Source organism: Pygoscelis adeliae, unplaced genomic scaffold, assembly GCF_000699105.1.
Source record: "Pygoscelis adeliae isolate BGI_AS28 unplaced genomic scaffold, ASM69910v1 Scaffold123, whole genome shotgun sequence".
NCBI lineage: Eukaryota > Metazoa > Chordata > Aves > Sphenisciformes > Spheniscidae > Pygoscelis > Pygoscelis adeliae.
In genome coordinates, this window is record NW_008824650.1 from 2,087,982 (window position 1) to 2,108,207 (window position 20,226).

General features: G+C 40.1%; 1 protein-coding gene across 1 annotated transcript in view; it reads right to left on the bottom strand.

Annotated features, from left to right (window-relative positions):
* Window positions 1–6,424: 6,424 nt before the first annotated feature.
* Window positions 6,425–20,226, bottom strand: part of ACTR3B (ARP3 actin-related protein 3 homolog B (yeast)) — a gene marked incomplete at its 5' end in the record, with an annotated part of 27,706 nt that continues 13,904 nt past the window's right edge. Inside the window, 4 exons of the mRNA XM_009322505.1 lie at window positions 6,425–7,371; window positions 7,977–8,060; window positions 8,514–8,639; window positions 17,716–17,808. Of these exons, the coding sequence (XP_009320780.1) occupies window positions 7,276–7,371; window positions 7,977–8,060; window positions 8,514–8,639; window positions 17,716–17,808 (399 nt within the window). The remainder of the gene's footprint in view (window positions 7,372–7,976; window positions 8,061–8,513; window positions 8,640–17,715; window positions 17,809–20,226) is intronic.

Sequence of the window (20,226 nt, forward strand, 5' to 3'; positions counted from 1 at the left end):
ACAGTATTCTTTAATAGCATTTCCCATGAGAGGTCACTAGCTCCTTAAAGCCAGCGAATTGTAAACTGCGTATCTGTGAACTGCATGTTACAGGAAAACAGTTAGTAATCCCCCTATTAATCCTTGGCGTCAGGGCACACACAGTATAATTATAGACCACAGCAGAATAATTTGAAAACTTTATTCCACGGGGCCATAATTATATCCTAGCTGTAATCCTTTAATTGCCAATATCATCTAATGCATTATAGACATACCATATGACTAGATGAACAAATGTACTAAAACATTCTGCAAGCAAGCCACAGTAAAAGTGATAGCATCGCCAGCGATGCAGGCTGTTAAACAAGAAGCATGATTAATAAGCATCAGAATACACAGCCTAGAAACATCAGGATTTCTACTCTCACTTTGCATATTTGTTGCACCAACAGTTGGTTTTCTAGAGTACCTTACTGGATGCACAAATTAAAAAGTACTCAAAGAAATCTGTCATAAATTGCCACTTAGATCAATGAACCATCAAGCAAAGGGCAGAACCAGAGTTCTAGCAATTCTTTGGCAAGAAGTTATGAGGACTTAAACTGCAGTAGATGCTGACCCAGTCCAAAATGGAGTGAAACCACAACAGACCATACACTCAAGTGCTACTAAGGACTACTCTTTCTGGTCATCTCTTATTTATGTTCTCCACACTGACATTGTCAACCTTTTGTTTTTACCCTGGAAAATAAGAGCCAAGGAAGCTGAAAGAGTTTGCTTAAACCTTTTGCTTATTTACAGCCTAAGAGCATATGGGACCAGAAAGAGAAAGCTTAATAGGAAGCATAATTTGGAACCTAGCCATTATTCTCAGGTAGGTCATGCAGTGTTCAAGAACCTCTTCACTGATCCAAGAGTTACTTGTATTTTTAACCAATGATCACTACTACAAATGCATAAACAGTTCAAGCGTAGAAACTAGAACTTGCCCACTCCAGTCCTGGATGCTAGATCTAGCCTCTCACATCCTCTCCTAGTGTAAGAGTTCAAAAGTAAGAGAGACCACTTCAACCTGATGAGAAGTCTCCTCAGCAGCTGTTCCTACCACAACATTGGTACCTTAGAGGCAGGCATCGCTTGCCACATTAAAAAGGCTGAGCCCTGCCAAGTTAGTGAACTCTGAAGGAGGGTAATGCAACCCCCCCCAAATGCATCCTGTTTCTGGATCCGAAGTGTCCCTAAAGCACTTTGACGCTCCAGAGAAAGGACAAGAATTAGGACACAGTCATGCCTAGTATTTCCTAGGGGCTGGCTGTGTCCCTGCTCATAAACTAATTCCAGTCACCCTAAGTGACTAGTCCAGACCCAGGGACCCTTGTCACCCAGCTGCCAATTCTAGAGCTACTCTGTGGGCCAGGTAGGTGCCTGCCACCTCAGCAATGTATCTTCTATTTTGTTTCAACTACATCCTTATTGGAACTGACCCAAAGAATCTGTCTCCTGTATCGAACTACAGATTACCAGTAAAAATAGAATTACGAGCAATACAGGTTTGCATTAAAAATGTATCTCTCTTTCATAAACAGTATCTACCACCTGTCAAAGGCAGTGAACAATTTTCCCTTTGTAAAAGCGGCTGCAACTCTTATCATTACCCCACAGGGTGCTGGAAAAACAATAGCACAGCAAACTGCTGAAAAATTGCTGGAGATGAATGCAGCCTCCCAGTTAAACTACACCGCTCCTTTATTTACTGATGTATAACAGACATAATAGGGCACCATTTCTTAAAGTGGAGACACACATGATTGCAAAGGCATCACAAACTCAAGATGTGTGGTGGCCATCATCCTCATATATCCCCTCGATTTTCTGACTTCAAATCCACATCAGCTCATTTTTCTTCCCATGCAGTCAAAGGGTTAAAGACCTCCCATTACCAGTAGCCCTGTCACTTCCTTGCTCTAATTACAGAGGAAGATAAATCGAAAGTAAGGAAAAAAATTCCTTCATAATTTTCCAAGTATTCATTTATAACACAAGATGCCACATTTGTCGAGAAATGTAAAATCTTTAATTTTAGAACAGCTGATGTAACTGGGAAGATGTAACAGGCTCCTGGGACCACAAGCAAAGCAGCACCAAACTTCAAACTAGACATAAGTAAGAAACAATGACTAATAATATAACCTAGTTACATTCATCAGCTGAACTCAAGAGAACTTAAAGGGAAATAGCACTAGAGAAGCAGGAGAGGTGACAGGGAGTTTAATTATTTACAGGTACTTATGAACCCCATGCCTCTCCCCAGTATGACACTTAGCTTTTATTGTAATGTATTGGTAAAAAAATGAAAGTTTCATTTAAATCCCTAAGGAGTTACAAAGTGCTCCCCCTTCTTCCCAATTTCACCAGAGGGAAAGCTGAAAAATAATCCAAACGTCCTGATTTAGCTTGACCTCTACTTCGACAATAGCTGAAGGCAGCAGACAGATTCTTAGGCTGGCTCTGGAGCCTTTCATCTGCCTGGCAGGAGAGCGCTGCAAGACACAAATGCCACTTAAACTGCACTGCATATAGAGTGGACAAAAATTCCTTTTGAACAACGCGACAAGTGCTGGTACACATGAGAAAGCCACTGCCTCACAGGAGCTCTGTGCTGAACGCTGTGAGGACACAGCACAGCAGCTCTTAGACACTCAGTGTTTCCTGAGGCACATCAAAACTCCTGGCTAGCACATCCTTACCTTGCATGTGAATAAGCTGCAGTTTACAGGAGTTACTCTTAAACCATTCATAAAAACAGGTAGAAAGTGTAACTAACGTAACAAGTTGGCACAGTTAGACTAAAGCTGTGAACATACAAGCAGGACCACAGAGGTTGTTTATTTAAATAATGTTAAGGTGAAACACCCTCAAGTCATTTGGAAGCTAAAGCAGCACAGCACTCATCCTTCACCACTTTTCATGGGTATAGTGCAGTGAACCGCATCAGCCCTCCTCCTCAGTGAGCCTGCTCCCTCACCACACTGCTTTAGTGTGCACCGTCTGTAGTGCCCAGAGACCAAACTCAGAGTGGGATTTTTTTTTCCTCTAACTTTGAGCCTTTAAGAATTAGATGCAATATCTGTGCTAGACATCATAGATTTTTATAGTCAACTGAACGGAGAAAGCTGCCAAAGGAGGAGTCAGACAACCCGTTTTAGATGCATATCCTAGGATGACTTGCCCTCAGAATATTATTATACTACTCTCTTCGAAGCCAAAGTGACCATGTCAGATATCTGCACCTAAGGATTTGATAGTTATGTCAGAGCAGACAAATGCTAAGGTATGGTCTAAGAGGCAGTCCCTAGGAAAAGATCAAGAAAAAGCATACAGAAATGAAGTGACATGCCCAAAATGATGCAGCATGGTAAGTGGCAGTAAGAAATGGAAAGGAATCTAGAACATTACAGGATCAATAATGCCAAAGAGAAGTCTTTTCCACTGACTTTAGGTCAGGCCCTGAGTGTTTACAGGAGAATGATCAGATCTGAAACAGTAAGAACAAAAGCAGCCACAGAAGCAAGCTGTGAATACGTACAATTCTGCCTCTTTCTTCCATCACATACATTCAGCCTGCATGAAAGAAACCTAAGAAATCGAAAAATTATATGGACACTCCCCTTCACTACTTTCTTTGTGGTTTTTTTTTACCTTTTGCAAAAATGCTCTTGCTGAAGACTAACGTATGAAAACGAGGTAGGCGGCTCTTCCTTTGCTATAGTTTTACCTGAGCTTTCATTCACTGTAACTATCCGACAGCCACCACACAGCACTTTTTAATATTATGCAATGCACTTTTCAATATAAGCAGGAGCCTGCATATCTCTGCTCGGTATCCCTGGTGGTTTTAAATAAGCTTTTTACTTGTTCCATCTCCAACACTTGTTTGGCACAACAGTAATTTTTCCAGATGAGAGAGAACCCAGTGATCATAAAGAATGAATTATTTACAGAAAGATCAGTACTCCAGTTCACGTCAAGACTTCACTAATTGTAGTTAATTGAAAGTACCGCACTGAACATATGCACAACGCTCTTCAGGTTCATAAAAGCCTTAAGTGCTTTTAAATACTACTGAAAAAAAAGGAAAAGTCTCAGAGGATTGGCAGCAGGAAACAATACCTTGCACTTTTAGAGCATTGACTCAAATCAAGTCAAAGTTAATCAAGGCTAAAACACATCATTTGCTAACTGGCTGATGGGGACAGGTAATCCCCTTTTCTAATGGGCATATGGTACTATAAGCCCTCAACAAAGTCAGAAGTCCCAATTATAACTACACAGATCAGACTGACCTTTTGCTGCAGTTTAGCTTACCTACGCTCTGTCTCCATGCAGTTCCACCACTGAAGCAATGCTGTTGACCTAGATCTTTACAGTGCTTTTCAATAGATTTTCAAGGCATTTTACAAGCCAATTAAAAAAAAAAAAAAAAGAACAAAACAGAGGAACCGACTTCACAAGACTCATTAAACAACCAGCAGCAAAGCTCAAGGCCAGTTTAGGTCCAGGTTCATTGTTCCATTCAGTAAACTTGCAGTTTCACCAAATATGGTGAGCCAATCTAAGAGATCGGTGCATTCAAGAAAACAGGAGTGGGGAGAGTTTTCTGCAAGGTTAGCATATCAAGTCATCTCACAGAAGTGTCCTGTGATCACCAGAGCCTGCTCCAGGGACAAAGCAGTACCACAACCCCTTCAGCAACGGCAAGCTACTAGAGCAGCAAACTATCACCCTCACCAGGCTCCAGAAATGTGCCCTGATGCATTAGGTTTAGAGAGAGCACTCCTTAAGAAATCACACTTTGCAGAAGCGCACTAGTAACTGCTGGTGTGTAAGTGTCTGGAGGCAGAACAGATACCTGCTGGCCCTTCCGGCTTTAAGTCTTGGGTTCAATTCCTTCCTCTGTCCAAGAGGATTCAAACTCAATGCATGTGCTCCTTCTCAGGTGAGTGCCCAGAACAGCCGGTTAGGGAATCAATTTTCAACTTGCTGTTCACAGATCCTTGTGGTTATTCATTAACTATTTGCAACGAATCCATAAAACGTAACTGAAAAAAAAGGCAAGCTTACATTAGCCCAACAGTAGTCAGCAAGACAGAAGGGGCTAACAACTCACATTTGTATTTGTCCTCTGACACATCTCATCTTGAATTTTTTTTCTGCCCAATGACTGTTTAAAACTCACATGGTCTGTACTGTGATAGGTAGGTCAGTCTTCCAAAAAGTTGAAGAACAGGGGAACTCAGCTCCAAGACTTCTGAACATCCCATATTAGTCTTCTTACTATCAATTTTTTTTTTTTTTTTTTTTTTTTATGAAGAGTGAACACGAGCACATTTCCTCATTTGTTTTCAAAGCAAGTCTTGCTTGCTTTTTGAAAGAAGTTTCCCCCCCCCCAAAAAATAGGTGCCCATGCCTTATGTCAGAAGTGTGGAGCAAAAATGCCACCTCTTGCTAACTCTAAGATACCTCAATACCTGGCTAAAACTGGTTGCAGGCCATATGTAACTATGCCACATGCCCAGCATTCCCGATTTTGTAGCACCAAGTGAGCGTGCCAGTGTTTCAGCCCACACTTGCTCAACGCACTAAATGTGTAAATCTTCCTCTAAAGCCTGACTCCAGCCACATTGTGCCCATGGTTCCATATTCTGCAGTACAGGCAAAAACCCCAAGTAGCCAGCAGCGCAGTGACAAACTTGAAACATGGATTTAAACACAGACAAGCTGATATAACACTGGAACAAGCTGAAACAGTACAACATTATATTAGACTACCCACTTCTTTCTTAGTGAGAGGATTGAGCAAAGTAAGCTTTAATGTGCTTCTCCTGAGAGCTGAGTTTTAAGTTCAAAAGCATTCAGAACCAGGCTTGAGTCACGGAGTCTCATTTTGTTTAATTTCTAATTTATGCTGAACAAATAATTGCTTGGTCTCAATCCCTCCATGCTAGTTAAAACCAAATTGATGTCTTGCAAAATTTATTGGGCTACACAAACTGTTACAAAATCTCTGCTGACAGACATCAGATAAATATCAGCACAGACAGAATAAGTAGGATTTCCTACTCTATTTAGTTTTAAACCACGGAAGAACAAACAGCATGTCCACAACACAAGAACATGTACCCATAATAGGGTAGTTAAGCCCTGGAACAGGTTGCCAGAGACATTAAGGAACCTCCATTCACAGAAACTTGACTGCCCCTGAGCAACCAGATCTGACTTTGAAGTCAGCCCTGCACTGAGCAGGAGTCTGGACCAGAAATCTCCAGAGGTCCCTTCCAACTTCAGTGTTACTATGATTCCATGTAAATAGAATATAAATGGAAAGCTAACCTTGTGAAATAAAATGGATGAGTATGTAAATCATGACTACCAAACACATTCATAAAGATGTTAACAGCTTTTATTTCACTGGTGCAAGGCCCGTGTGTCATCCACCACTCACCAACATCAAAACAAAACATCATCTTCTATAAAACAGTTTCAGAAAATTCAAAACAAAGTAACAGTGGCTATAATAAACTTCATACAATACTGTAAATCACTTAGTTTGTGTCATCCAAACAAGAACAAATCAGTTTCTAGCATACATGGCTTTTTTTTTTTTGCCAAAAAAATACCAGCGCAACTCCAATACATGCCTCACACCTGGAAATGCGTAACATCACTCCATGACATTGATAGCTGTTCGTGCTTAGAACTAGTCATCAATTCACCCTACCAATATCATAAAATACAAAATGATATGAAAAACCTACATTTACAAAGTACAGTCCCAATCCTGCAATCTAATCCATTTGGGCAGGGACCCGCATCCATTCCAACTCCCCCAAAGGCAATGTGGTATTTAGTGCTCCATTGCTAGAGATTTGATTGCAGAATCAGGGCACAAGTGGGAAAGGTTTAAATCTTTCCACAAGCAGTAAAGCACTGCCTTATTCTTCTAGATTCAGTTTCAGTAGTATTTGCACAACCTCCTAAACCGAGACCTACCTATTTTCAATTACCTCACATTTAGGAAGAAAGAAGGATAGGCTTTAAAGTAGTCAGAGAAATGGCTTTTACTGAAATGACTTGGGGCTGTAAGTTGTGCTTTAGTGCACAGTGGTGATCCAAATGCTTCCAAGAGATAACCACATCTTGCTTCAGTATTTACAGTATCTGCTGCCTTCCTCTGGATTACATGAGTTTCTTCACCAGCAAGATATCAGAGATCTTGTTTCCATTAGACGAGCATTATGACATGACTCCAAAGACAGGATTATGACGACAAATACTAGGGCCATACTCTTCATAGTCTTTCTTGGTGTGACATACTTGGAAAAACTCTGGCTATGAAAATATAAAACAAATCCCCTCAAAAGCATAAGAATATACCAAGCAGGAAAAAAATGACAAATAAACTAATGCCTTAACATTTTTGTAGATTGCAGCTTTATAATGCAGTATTACATTTTTGAAGTAGAATAAAACTAGAAATATTAGGATATGAATAAAATTAATCAAGAAAAGTTTGTCTAGACAGAAGGCTGCTTTTAAACACAGCAATAAGAAATCCCACTTTGGAGACAGGAATTGCTCCCATTTTCCTGTATTTGCTTGTCTCTCGGGTTTAAGACCATTGATTTGGATCCTGTATTCCTGAAGTCCTACCTAATCTCTAGTGCTGACTTCAAGAATAAAGGGACTATATCACCACTATCATATAAAAACTACTTCAGAATTATGTCAAATGATGATACCCTTACTCAAGTAAAGCTCCCACTTGCCCTGAATAAATTTTACTGAGATAAAAGTTGTGTAAGGATTCCAGAATGTGACACAGTTTAGGCTGTCACAATGAAAAGATTTAAAACTTAGTGCTCAGATCAAACATAGCCAGAAGACAATACGCAATTAAAAAAAAACCATTAAGAACAATTTTGATAAAGACTTACTGTTGAAGCCAGCATGGAACCGCCGAACCAAACTGCGTAACGCTGCATGTGATGTGTTATCACTTGAACTTCAACTGGTTTGGGCTAAGAAAAACAGTTCATATTTAGTTGGTTTACATTTTCTGGCAAGATCCTTACAAACTGAAAATGCTCCAACCCAGACATCTTCACCCCTCCATTCACACCACTATCTCACACTTATTACTCAGTCTGCCATGTTCCCTAGGAGACCAAGTCATGAAACTCTTCACAATTAGTACACTGAAGGACGCAACAGTTAAATCCCTCTTGCCTACTGCTAAGATCACATATCTCCTAGAAGGGAAAGCAGAAATGCCCTTAGAGACTGCTCACAGTAACTTTAAGGCTCCTGTAAAGACATGTCGTATATTGCAAGGCTACCAACATGTTTTACACCACATACTACCATATATACTACTCATTTTACAACACTGCATCTTCATTAGTGAGTTAAACATTCTGAACTTACTTTCTTTCACTACTCATGTAATTAATGAACTTGAAATTCATACTTACTTTTATCCGACCACCACTGAGCTCCTCACTAAGTCGCAACCTCGCATCCACTACTCTCTTCAAATCCCTTTGCAGTCGTCGTCCAAAGTCCCTGAACATCGTGGATCCTCCTGAGAGGACCACATTCTGTGCAGAAATTAAGACACATTCTTTAATCCTTTATATATTATTTTAAATCCATCTTCAAGCCAGCTTCCCAAAAGCCAACACTGCAGAGGTGACTGTTTGGGTCTTAACATCATTAGGAAGCTGACGAGCTACACAGAACACCTTAAGCATTGCTCAATTTCCATAGGAGGTCCATGGTCCCCTACTTTCTGTCCCCCCCCCTTTAAAGAATAGTTTTATGTAGAATATGTTATTACAAAAGAGAATGATTCCATTAAAATGGTGAGCTAGTACCCTACATGTGCAGAGCAGCAGAAATAAGACACAACATCAAAAAGTTTCCCAGGGATGCTCATAGTAAGCAGTTTTACTGCTTTCCCTGATACCAAATAAGGCTCTAGCCTCATCATATTACTGTTAGCGTCTTTCCAAAAGCTGTAGTTATCTAGAACTTTTTTTTTTTTTAAGAGTTAAACTTCTAAACATAGCAACCCCTAAGTCCAATGATTCCTCAAAGGGTACCACGCCTCCAAAGAGGACTGCAGTACAGAGAAAGGTACAATGCCTTTCACTTTTCTTACCTGCTTGCCTGGTATTACTTAGTTTTCAGAGCAGAACCAAAAGCCTCTTAGCCCGGACTTTTACTTCAATTCTAAATAGGGGTTTTAGAATGTCACATCCTTAATTCTGATAATGTTGCAGGGTCATAGACTAATGCAGAAGTGATTTCAAAAGCAGGGGGATTCAAAACAGGAACCTTAGAACATAACATTGGTGGCAGCAAAAATGCTTTTCATAATCAGAAAAATGAAGATGTCTATGACAAAACTGTACGTGTGCCCTTGCATACTGCTGTAACTGCAAACCAAAGTGCCAATTAGTGCTTCCTAAAACCACTTATATGCCTTAGACATATGTCCACGAGGAACTCAACTGAGATCAAGAGTTCATTACACACAGGTCAAAGGATTATCCCTCAGTAATAGATTTTGATACTGCAGATAAAGTCTGTGCACGTAATGAAAGAATCCCTGAACCACTGTTTTCAGCCAGGAAGCCCGCACACAGATCTGAAGAGTCAAAGACATGCATAATAAGCATTCACACTTGCAGGGTGCAGAAGTAACTGCTTGGATTTTAAGCAACAGATAACAAGGAAAATCTTGTCTGTAACTTGTAAAGTGAGAAGAAAGCTGTTTGTTTATTCATGAAAAAAAAAAAGTCTCTGCACATCGTAAAAACCATTACAGTAGGAAAAACTCATTTCTTCACAGCTTCAGATTATCTACAGTATAAAAGAGTACATAACAAGGCAGATGTACTTAAAAGAAAAGCACACATCCCCATAACATTACTGAAACATTTCCCAAAAGAAAGAGGAGGACAGAGAAGAGGAAAGGAGACATACGTATAAGCAGGAGCCAGAAACCACAGTTGGTCCTAAAATTAAAGCAGGAGGGAGATTCTCCCTGCTCCCCCCATACACAAGAACATCTCTTCCCCTGCCTCAAAGTGGTCGTGCACTCCACAAGGGAAAAGAAAATTGCTAATGAGGGAAAAAAAAAAAAGACAACAACCAACCGGAGTGATGAAATAGCAATTAAAAAGATGCCATCAGAAAATATTACCTGGGGGTAATGAAGTTGTCGAAGACTGTGAAAGCAATAATTCTATTCAAAGCAAATTAAAGTATACTCCATAAAGTGGACAATGCTACCACTAAAAATAGATTCCAGAATACACCTGAGAATAATTGTTTGAATACATCCAAGACCAACTCATGCAAGTACAGAGTTAGCAGTAACATTGGGAGGATCTTTTATCATTCTAGGGTTAGAAGCTAAGAGGTTATGCCTTCCTCAGATTACAATTATTCAAGTACTTCTACACACTGAAGTAAGTTTAACAATAATACCGGCCAAGGAGAACAGAAGCACGAGGGTATACTTGTTGAAAAGGTGAGTCATCTCATTATCACGTATCTGGACAAGCCAGGCCAAGCAGAATTTTGGATGTAAGTAACTAGGTGACACCAACTGCCATTTTAAGATGGGCAATTATATAGTTACAGTTCCCCTGCACTTCTTGTCAGCGCTGGGCCAAATCTGCGCTCTCTTTAGTAGAAGACTGCTCACGTATGAGCTTCAGCAAGTTATCACAACTCAGCAGGTCAGTCTTCTGCAAGGAGGTCAGAAGCCAGGTAGTCCTCACTCACAATGAAAGCAGAATCCATACACATTCCCCACCCCTCAAACAACACACCCACCACTTACAAAGGACCCAATGAAGGTAGGAAAAGACTGTCAGATTAAAAAAAAAAAAAAAAAACCAAACCACCAACAACCAAGAAACCACCCAACACAGCAAATACATTCTCTAGAATAACTGAGTAACACAACACAGTAATTCCAGTAACCACTTAACGAAAAGCATAACAACAGTGAAGCATGTTAAATACGTCTGTGGAGAGAGCTTACTAGTGATGTTTGGGTTTTCAGCCTGCCTAGGAATTCTCTGGCCTCCCAGAAAAAGACATCAAGGCAGTTAGGATTTAAGTATGTTTCCAGCTGATTCCTTTAAACAAGACTTCTTCTGATCTTACTCTGCTCAAACACAGTTCGGCTGGTTTAACAGCTCTAAGCAGACCACAGGTTTCACAGCTAACACTGATTATCATACCACCTGACAGAAAGAAGCTCCCACTGATTTTTACTTTTATAGCTCCCTGGTTGAAAATTTGTTTCAAAAGAATGTATTCCCTTAGAAGAGAGGGATGAAGACCTTCCACACACCTGAAAAAGCTAACCACAAGTAGTAAATAAATGAAAGTAGGCCCTTGCTAGAAGGAAACCGGGGGGTGAACACCAATCATCTCAGAGGGCTGGCAAGAAATTTCTCATTTCTCATCCCAAACCTTTGCTTCTCTTATGAACTCTAGGATATTGAGTTTCTCTCCATACCATTTCTGGTATTACGCCTGTACAGTGCAATGCTGCAGAGATATGAGGCTACCTAACAAAACCACCCAGTTACAGTAACAGAAGTCTCTATCTAAATAAAGTTTACATGAAAATTCCAAAAAGTTCAATCAGCTTCTGCAGAACTCAATGCTACCAAACACGAGGTGCTGAACTGGTTTGTGCATCTTTACGCTGCACCTTGTAACGTGGTATAAGTGCACGCTCAGCTGGACACTTCAGACTTTGCAGCACCAAACTGAGAAGCATCTACTGCTTTTCTGGTAAAATCAAACCTCAACAACACATTTCAGTTTCCCTTCCTTCCAAATTATAGCCTAAATTAAAGTTGTTTAACATGACACAACCACACCACCAGAGACATGTAATGAGAGCAATATATGACTGTTAATAAAAATTATTATGGGTAAAAACTGGAAGGTTCACAAGCTGAAGCCAAGCACTTCATGAGCAAGTGAATCAATTAAGCTACATGCCTCTGTTAATTTAGTTAAAACAGGGCAATATTTGCCAACATTGTATGGAAAGTGTAAAGAGAAATACACATATCAAACAACAAATACATTACAAAGGAGTAAATGTATTGTGAGAAACACTACTTTTTAAATAAGTTTGACTTTTAATGATGAAGAAACAATTTCTGTTTCTTTAAAATCATGATTTTCAGTGTTCATTTAGCAGTTCGAGCAATAGCAAAAGATTTCAGCATGACTTATGGTCGTGCTGTTCCACAGAAATATACCTGCACTCAGAAGTAACCACAAAATACTGCAGCTGTATTGAGCTACTGTGTCGTGGTTTAACCTCAGTCGGCAACTGAGCACCACGCAGCCGCTCGCTCTCTCCCCCGTTCCCCCAGTGGGATGGGGGAGAGAATTGGAAGAGCACAAGTGAGAAAAACTCGTGGGTTGAGATAAAAAAAGTTATAATTGAAATAAAATAATAATAATAATATAATACACAAAGCAAGTGATGCGCAGTACAATTGCTCACCACCCGCCGACTGATGCCCAGCCAGTCCCCGAGCAGCGGCCCCCCTGGCCAGCTTTCCCCAGTTCATGTACTGAGCATGACGTCCCATGGTATGGAATGTTTCTTTGGCCAGTTTGGCTGTGCCCCCTCCCAGCTTCTTGTGCAACTCCAGCCTTCTCAGTCAGTAGAGCATGGGAAGCTGGAAAGTCCTGGACTAGTGTAAGCATTACCTAGCAACAACTAAAACATCGGTGCATTATCAACTTTGTTCTCATCCTAAACCCAAAACACAGCACTGTACCAGCTACTAGGAAGGAAATTAACTCTATCCCTGCCGAAACCAGGACATACTGTTAAACCAGCTAGCACGGGTAATATTATAAATTTAATTACAGCTGTGATAGGAATAAACAGGGCTTCTCCTCAGTACTCCTGTGCTATGCTAACAGTGTTAATCACTTGGGGCTTCTACATGAGGTAGCAGGAATACCTTTTCCTTCCCATGCCTTATCATCGGTGCCCATATGATGCAGATCTAATGGCCTGGCAGTCTCTCCAGCCTTACCTCACCCACAGAGCCTCCTCGCTCTGTACTTAGTAATTAATAGCAAACATTGTAATTTTGCTGAAGCACAGATAAGCAGAAATCAGTTGAACCCTGTCCAGCCTTGTGCTCGAGGATACCTACAATTTTGGAGGGGAAAGGCAAGAATAGGGTTGACACAGCAAATAAGCTGGGCACCACCACAGACTGTATTTCTCCCTGCAGCTCGCAGATGTCCAGCCAGACGCCGCACAGCAGTCTGACAGCGCCATCTACACACCACGCAGCGCATGTGAAGCTGTTTTCACATGAAGTATTAACCAGCAGTTCAAGTTAGAAGTGATGTTAGAGGGATGTTTACCACTCAGCCTCCAGCATGCCAGATCTCTCCAGGCTTTGAGGACGGTTCATTATGAGCTAGGCAGTCAACAGTTTAACCTTCCAAGAGAACACTGATACAACAAGTGTAGTCCAAATCTTAATTGTATCAGCAAGCTCAAGTTCACTATTGTCCACAATAGCTGCACACCCAGCTAGAAAGTCATCTTCTTTAAGGAAAAGAGCCAGTATCATTAAAATCCTGTCTCCATGCACCTGCATTTCCACTGAAAATCTGGATGATTTATCTACAGTAAACCACCACACATGCCAACACACTCAGTCCCCACCTCATGCAATGTTTTCAGCTTGAGAAGGTAGATTAAACATTTGAGGTCAAGGATGTTACAACTTGATCCATCATAATTTGAATCATGAATATCTAAACATGCTTGGCTAGGATCTTTCAGAAATATTTTTGACAGAGTTTACCTGGTTTCAGATGTCACTTATCTTAAATTCTTTCATCCATACATTTGTGCCAAAAACACAGCAGAGAAAAGTTGAAAGAAATCAATTGTTGGGACAGCCAATGACCCTACACTGACATCCTTTCTACTGGGAGAAGGCACAGACCTCCGAACTGTCAATATCGTTCTCATCTCCTGTTACCATCTAAACTCTGGAAGTATCTGAGGATGGGGAGAGACTCTGGATGGGGAAAAAGGAACATGAAGCAGAGTGTGGAGTAAGAGTGACAGTTTCTGAACCTGTTACCAACAAAAAAATACCATTTATTAGAATATCAAGCAGTTTTGAGAACTTCTGGAAGCCCATTGTCCACCTTTAAAGTTGTTATAACTATTCACTAGCCGACTGTTAAATTCAGCTACTCTTTTTTGCCACTTAAGTGTCAAAACTCATGCCCTAAGTGAGAAAAGTTAGGACAAGTTTCAGAGCATTTCCAGGTTTAAAACAGATTTTTTAAATAGCAACTGGTATTGAAAACATCCAACACTAGCATCTGTTGTGGCTATACCACCAAGCAGATGTTTCCCACTGATGCAAGCTGGGTGTGCATTAGTTACGCTGTGTTTAGTAGTATGCTCATAGTAACCTGAAAGGTGGGAGAAGGACCACATTTTTCTGCAGACAGTAGACCCCACCATGCTACCATTCCCTCCCTCTAATTTCTCCACATTTCTGTGACACCACTTATACTATATATTTATATACTTATCTCATATTTATAAGGAAAGGTTGTGGAACAATATTTTAAGGAAAAAGGAAGCTAAAGAATTCTCAGAAAAACAGAACTAGACAAACTATACACCATTCTTCCCAAAGAATGCCAGGTGTGATGCAATTGCCCCACTGAGCCCCGTAAAAGCACGATTGCATTACTAGCTGCATGCAGGATGGGTCATTTTTCAATGGAACTCAACACACAGGAATGATCAACATGGATTAAAATATCTGGCATCCTTGCTATGTGGCAAGACCCAAAATTACTCCTCCATCATTTCACCTGAGCACTCACTTTAAATTTCATTCTACTTTCTGAAGATTTGGGTTTGTTAAAAAAAAAAAAAAAAAAAAAGAATTAAAAAATCCACCTTATTTCTTCAAATTTTAATGCAAGTCCTTTGGTTCCAAACCCAGCAGCCTATCTATTTTCTTCCATTTTAGCAGAAAGCAGCTCATCCCAAGCAATCCAGAACTTTCAACTCTGTGTTAGAGACACAGAGAGACACAGAATAAGAATATAAATCAATTCTTCCAAGCAATCACATTAAGATGGTGTAGTCATGGGAATTAAAAAAAAAAAAGTGCATTGCTGGCAACCATTATACAATTAAAAAGGGTTCATCACGTGTGAAAGAATGTTTGTGGTTGGTATTGAACAGCTACAGGCTATGGGATTGTCCTGGTTTCCGCTGGGATAGAGTCAATTTTCTTTCTAATAGCTGGCACAGTGCTGGGTTTTGGATTTAGGATGAGATTAATGTTGATAACACACCGACGTTTTAGTTGTTGTTAAGTAATGCTTACACTAGTCAAGGACTTTTCAGCTTCGCATGCTCTACCGACTGAGAAGGCTGGAGGTGCACAAGAAGCCGGGAGGGGGCACAGCCAGGACAGCTGACCCAAACTGGCCAGAGGGACATTCCATACCATGGGATGTCATGCTCAGTACATAAACTGGGGAAAGCTGGCCGGGGGGGGCCGCTGCTCGGGGACTGGCTGGGCATTGGTAGGCGGGTGGTGAGCAACTGCATCGTGCATCACTTGCTTTGTATATTCTTTTATTATTGTTGTTATTATTATTACTATTTTATTTCAATTATTAAACCGTCTTTATCTCGACCCATGAGTTTTCTCACTTTTACTCTTCCTATTCTCTCCCCCATCCCACCGGGGGGGCACGGAGAGTGAGCGAGCAGCTGTGTGGTACTCAGTTGCCGTCTGAGGTTAAACCACGACAGGGATCTGGCTGAAGAACAACAGTTTTATGAAGGTCCTGCTGGTCCAAACATCAACGTAAGGTAAGATAACTGGCCTCATAAAAGAGATGTTGATCAGACTGGGAAACAGGGATACTGGCAATAAAACTAAGAAAGAGAAATACCATGGGACATCAAAAGATAGGTTGTGAAACAATGCTTCAAAGGCTACATACCACATATGATCTGCAAGAAGGGTACTTGCAGGTATTTTCTGCATGAACACTGAGGAAGAATCCAAATACATGTGATGGAAACCCAGCTGCAAAGCACAGGGCCTTGGCTGGCCGCCACACAGCACTGTGGGTAAGTGAAATTGATTAAACCACAGAAACTAAGAAAAAGTATGAGAGGATTTCTGCACCTATACACTCTTTTAAACAATGAGAACAGAGATGCTCGTCTCTTTGCAGTGACCTTGCTTAAAGAAGGTAGCAACTATTAGCATTAATACCTACTGACATCTGTCATTATGTTCCTGTCATTATGTTCCATAGGTAATTGTGTAACATTGTTTTAATTAAGCAAGTACAATGAAAAACAGAAAATGGAAAAACAAAGTCTCAGTCAGAGGCAAGCCAAGGGAAAGTTATTTGCCTGCTGATTACAGTGAAGAAAGAGTAACTTAACCTCAATTTTTAAATACCACTTTCCAGAAGTCAGTACTAATCCCTACCCTACCAAGCGATGAAGTTATTGCTCTATGGCAACTTTGGCCTTCCAGGAAAAAAAAGCACAGACCCTAAGCACAACCAGACACTAAGAGTTTCCTAAAGCTTTCTGCAATGTACCTAAGCTTGAAGCCTTTGGAGACATCTACTGCAAAATTCACTCTGCATATGAGCTTGTTAAGTAGTTTAACTTCCCTTTTTAACCTGCTCCACAGACTTCCTCTGAAGCACTGTGTCTCATTCTAGATTACAGAGTATGTTTACCAGACAAGTAGAACAGACTGCAAAATTTTAATAGTTACAAATTACCCTGAGATATGACTTAGTTGGAACTTAACACTCATTCTAATAGGCGAAGAAAACCACCACCTTTTACGTGAGCAAGCAAACTTCTCCATACTATTACTTTATGCTGTTATTTCCAAAAGAGCACTGCTGCTGCACAAGCAGAACACAACCAGGAAGCATAGGATGTGCTGCCAATATAAAAAGAGCTTGCCATAGGCTACGCCTGTCAGTACCTTCCTTTTCATTTCTTCAAGAATCAGTGACTGAAAGTACTGTCCAGACTACACCCTGAACAAGTTTAAGCAGGCATAATTATTGTCTCCTAAAAGATTTTAAGCCTTCATGTATTTTAATACTGGGTTCAATACCTGGCTAGAACAGCAGACAGTGAGCAGATACAAGTGGAGACTATGAAAAAAAAAACTATGCATTTGAAACCACTGCTTAGTAAGCGGGGGGGAGGGGTGAGACCACGATGTAACCCTTAAAATGGGCAAAAACCAAAGACCTTCATGCACAAGAATACATATTACAAGTCTCAGATGCAAATAACATCCCTCTGCCACAGTTCCCTGGGGACAATACTTACCTGTGTTACCAAACTGCTGCTACAGATAAACCTTCTTTCAGAAATAAAAAGCAGCAAACATCAAGTACTCTTCATTCAGAAGTGGCGCTTTGTTTAACTTGAACTTTATTTCCATTCAAAGTTCACATTTCTCATAGCGGGGAAAGTGGTAGCTACGTCTATGCTTCATGATCATGTTGATATTTAGTCTTCAAATGAATCAAGTTAATCTTCCAACAGAAAGACCGTACCTTATATAATGGACGCCGGACATCAATGGGACAGTTCTGTATAACTTCATCAACTACATCCGAAATGGATTCCATAAAATCAGGATTAGCAAACTACAATGAAATAGAACAGACATTAGATATTTCCTCCCAAGAACAGAGAAACAAAAAAGGCAGAAGTGAGACTCTACTAGAGAGTTTGTAATAGCACTTTTAAAGGGGGTGGGTGGGAATCAAAATCACTATTACTCCTGCTCACCATTTAGTCTACTTTATAACAAATCCACTTCTGTACAAGGGAAATGAGAATTCCTTTTTCTGCAGAGAAATTCAGATTATCTTCCTTGGTCATAAATTCACTGTTTAAAGTTTGCGTACTATGGGCCTACTATTGCATGTGACATGAGTTTGAGTTCTCCTGCAATATTAAACATACTGTTACTGTGTAACGTGGTCATGCCTTTCAAGTGAAATAAAAAAAGTCAGTGTGCAAATCAGAATGTCCCTCTGTAAAAAAATTTTCAACCCTACTAAAATATTTATGTTAAATTCCCACCAAAAGTCAGATTTTTTTTTTTTTTTAAACAAGCACACAAAATCTCTAATATTCAAAAAGGCATAAATACTCTAAGGTCTTGAGTGGAAATCCCCATCAACGCAAACATCGATACAGTGCTAATGTAAACTTCTGCATTTATAAATACTAGAGAGTCAGAGTTGCTAATGCTAGAAAACATTCTTGGACTAATGGCAATTTTCCACTTAAAACTTAACACAAGCTTAAAAAAAAACCACCACACCACCAAAAAAAAACCCGCCCCACCCCCACCAAACAGTTCATAGCCTAGGTTTTGCCCTTTCACAAATTAAACTTTGAGAAAGCAAATGAATTATCAATAAATACATAATAATATATTATTATAGATATATTATTATATAACTTCAAAACTTTCCCAAAGGTGCAGAAACTATTTGGGATTTAGATACTTCATCTTATTTAGGATGTAACTGGATGAATAACAAAAGTCAAAACACAACAAGTATACATTGAACTGAAAGAGAAATTAGCAAAGAAAGTTGGCTTGGAGATCAGGAGCCATAAGAATGATGTGAAAAATCCCCAAGAATTCAAGCTAATTTCCATAGTAAGAATTAATCATGCAAGAAGCTAAAACATGAAGCCACATAAATTAAAAGAGAAGAAAGAAGTGGTATTGCTTCACACAGAGGGTTCTCATCTGAATGAACTACAGCCTGAAATCTTCTCCCGAGCTCTCCATAAAGATACTGATAACACAGCAGGGCAAAAGGAGTAAGTAGAAATGAGAGTTATGGCATCCAAAGTAGAGTATAACATGCTCCCAGAAAGGGGACTAGAGAACTGACATGTGAAATTGCAGTCCGCTAGCAAATACCGTATGGTTGGAGAATAGCAAGTGAAATACCTAATTTAAAAAGTGGAGAGATAATCTGGGTAACTACAAACCCCAAAGCCTAACTTCAAGAGTATTAAAGACTTCAGAACAAATTTTGTAAGATGGAGATAAACTGAAAATAGGAAAAGATTACAAGACAGCTTTACCAAAGGCAGCTTTTACCTAGCTAACTTGATACCCTTTGAAGTGAGGAGTTAATGAAGTCCAGCGAGAAATTCTCTTTGGATGCAGTAGGTATCATCTAGTGTGTTTTTCTTGTCTAGAAAGTCAGTTCAGTTTGTTTTTTTTTCAATACAGAGCCAAGAAACTATCAAGAAATGAAGAAAATGGAAATTAGTCCTTTATCCTGTTCCTAATAGTCTTTGAAGAGACTATGGAAAGAGGAGCTATTAAAATGATGTCTGACATGGGATTCAATGCCTCTCTGTAAGATCATGTGGGTAAACAGCAGGGAGGAGAAACTATTTAGCCCAGAGGTTTAATGCTGGCACGAGATCAGATGGCTACAAATTGACCACAAACAGATTAAGGCTGGAATTTAGACAAAAGCTGAGAGAATGAGGTTTTTTAATATCCTTCCAATAGGAAGAGGGTAGACAAAGGGAAACTTCACCAGTGTTAACATGGATCTTGATTAAATTTAACAGTATTACAGGCTATGGTTGCCTGCAATAAACTTAATGGAGTGCATAGGACCGGAGAGGACCTTCTCTGCCATACCGTAACATATTAAAACTTGACTCTTTCCTCTCCCACAATATCCTGAAGCTCACTCAAACTGAACTACCAAAAACCAGACAGATTAGGTATTGTAACGTTTCCCAGAATTGTATGTGTTACGACCACAGCAACACAGATTTCAATGGACTTCCCTCAAGGACAAATTTAGCATCCACACTTTATAAATTGGCACAGTATCAACAGAGAAAGTACACGTGTGCATGATTTAAAATATTATCACTGCAACGCTACTCACGTTTTTCTGTGCTTATGTTAGCTGAGACTGCACATGGCCTGCAGTCAGGAGACTTACTGATACCTTACTTCCACGTGATGGCGCACTGGCACCAAAAATGATAGTACCTCCCTCCCCCCC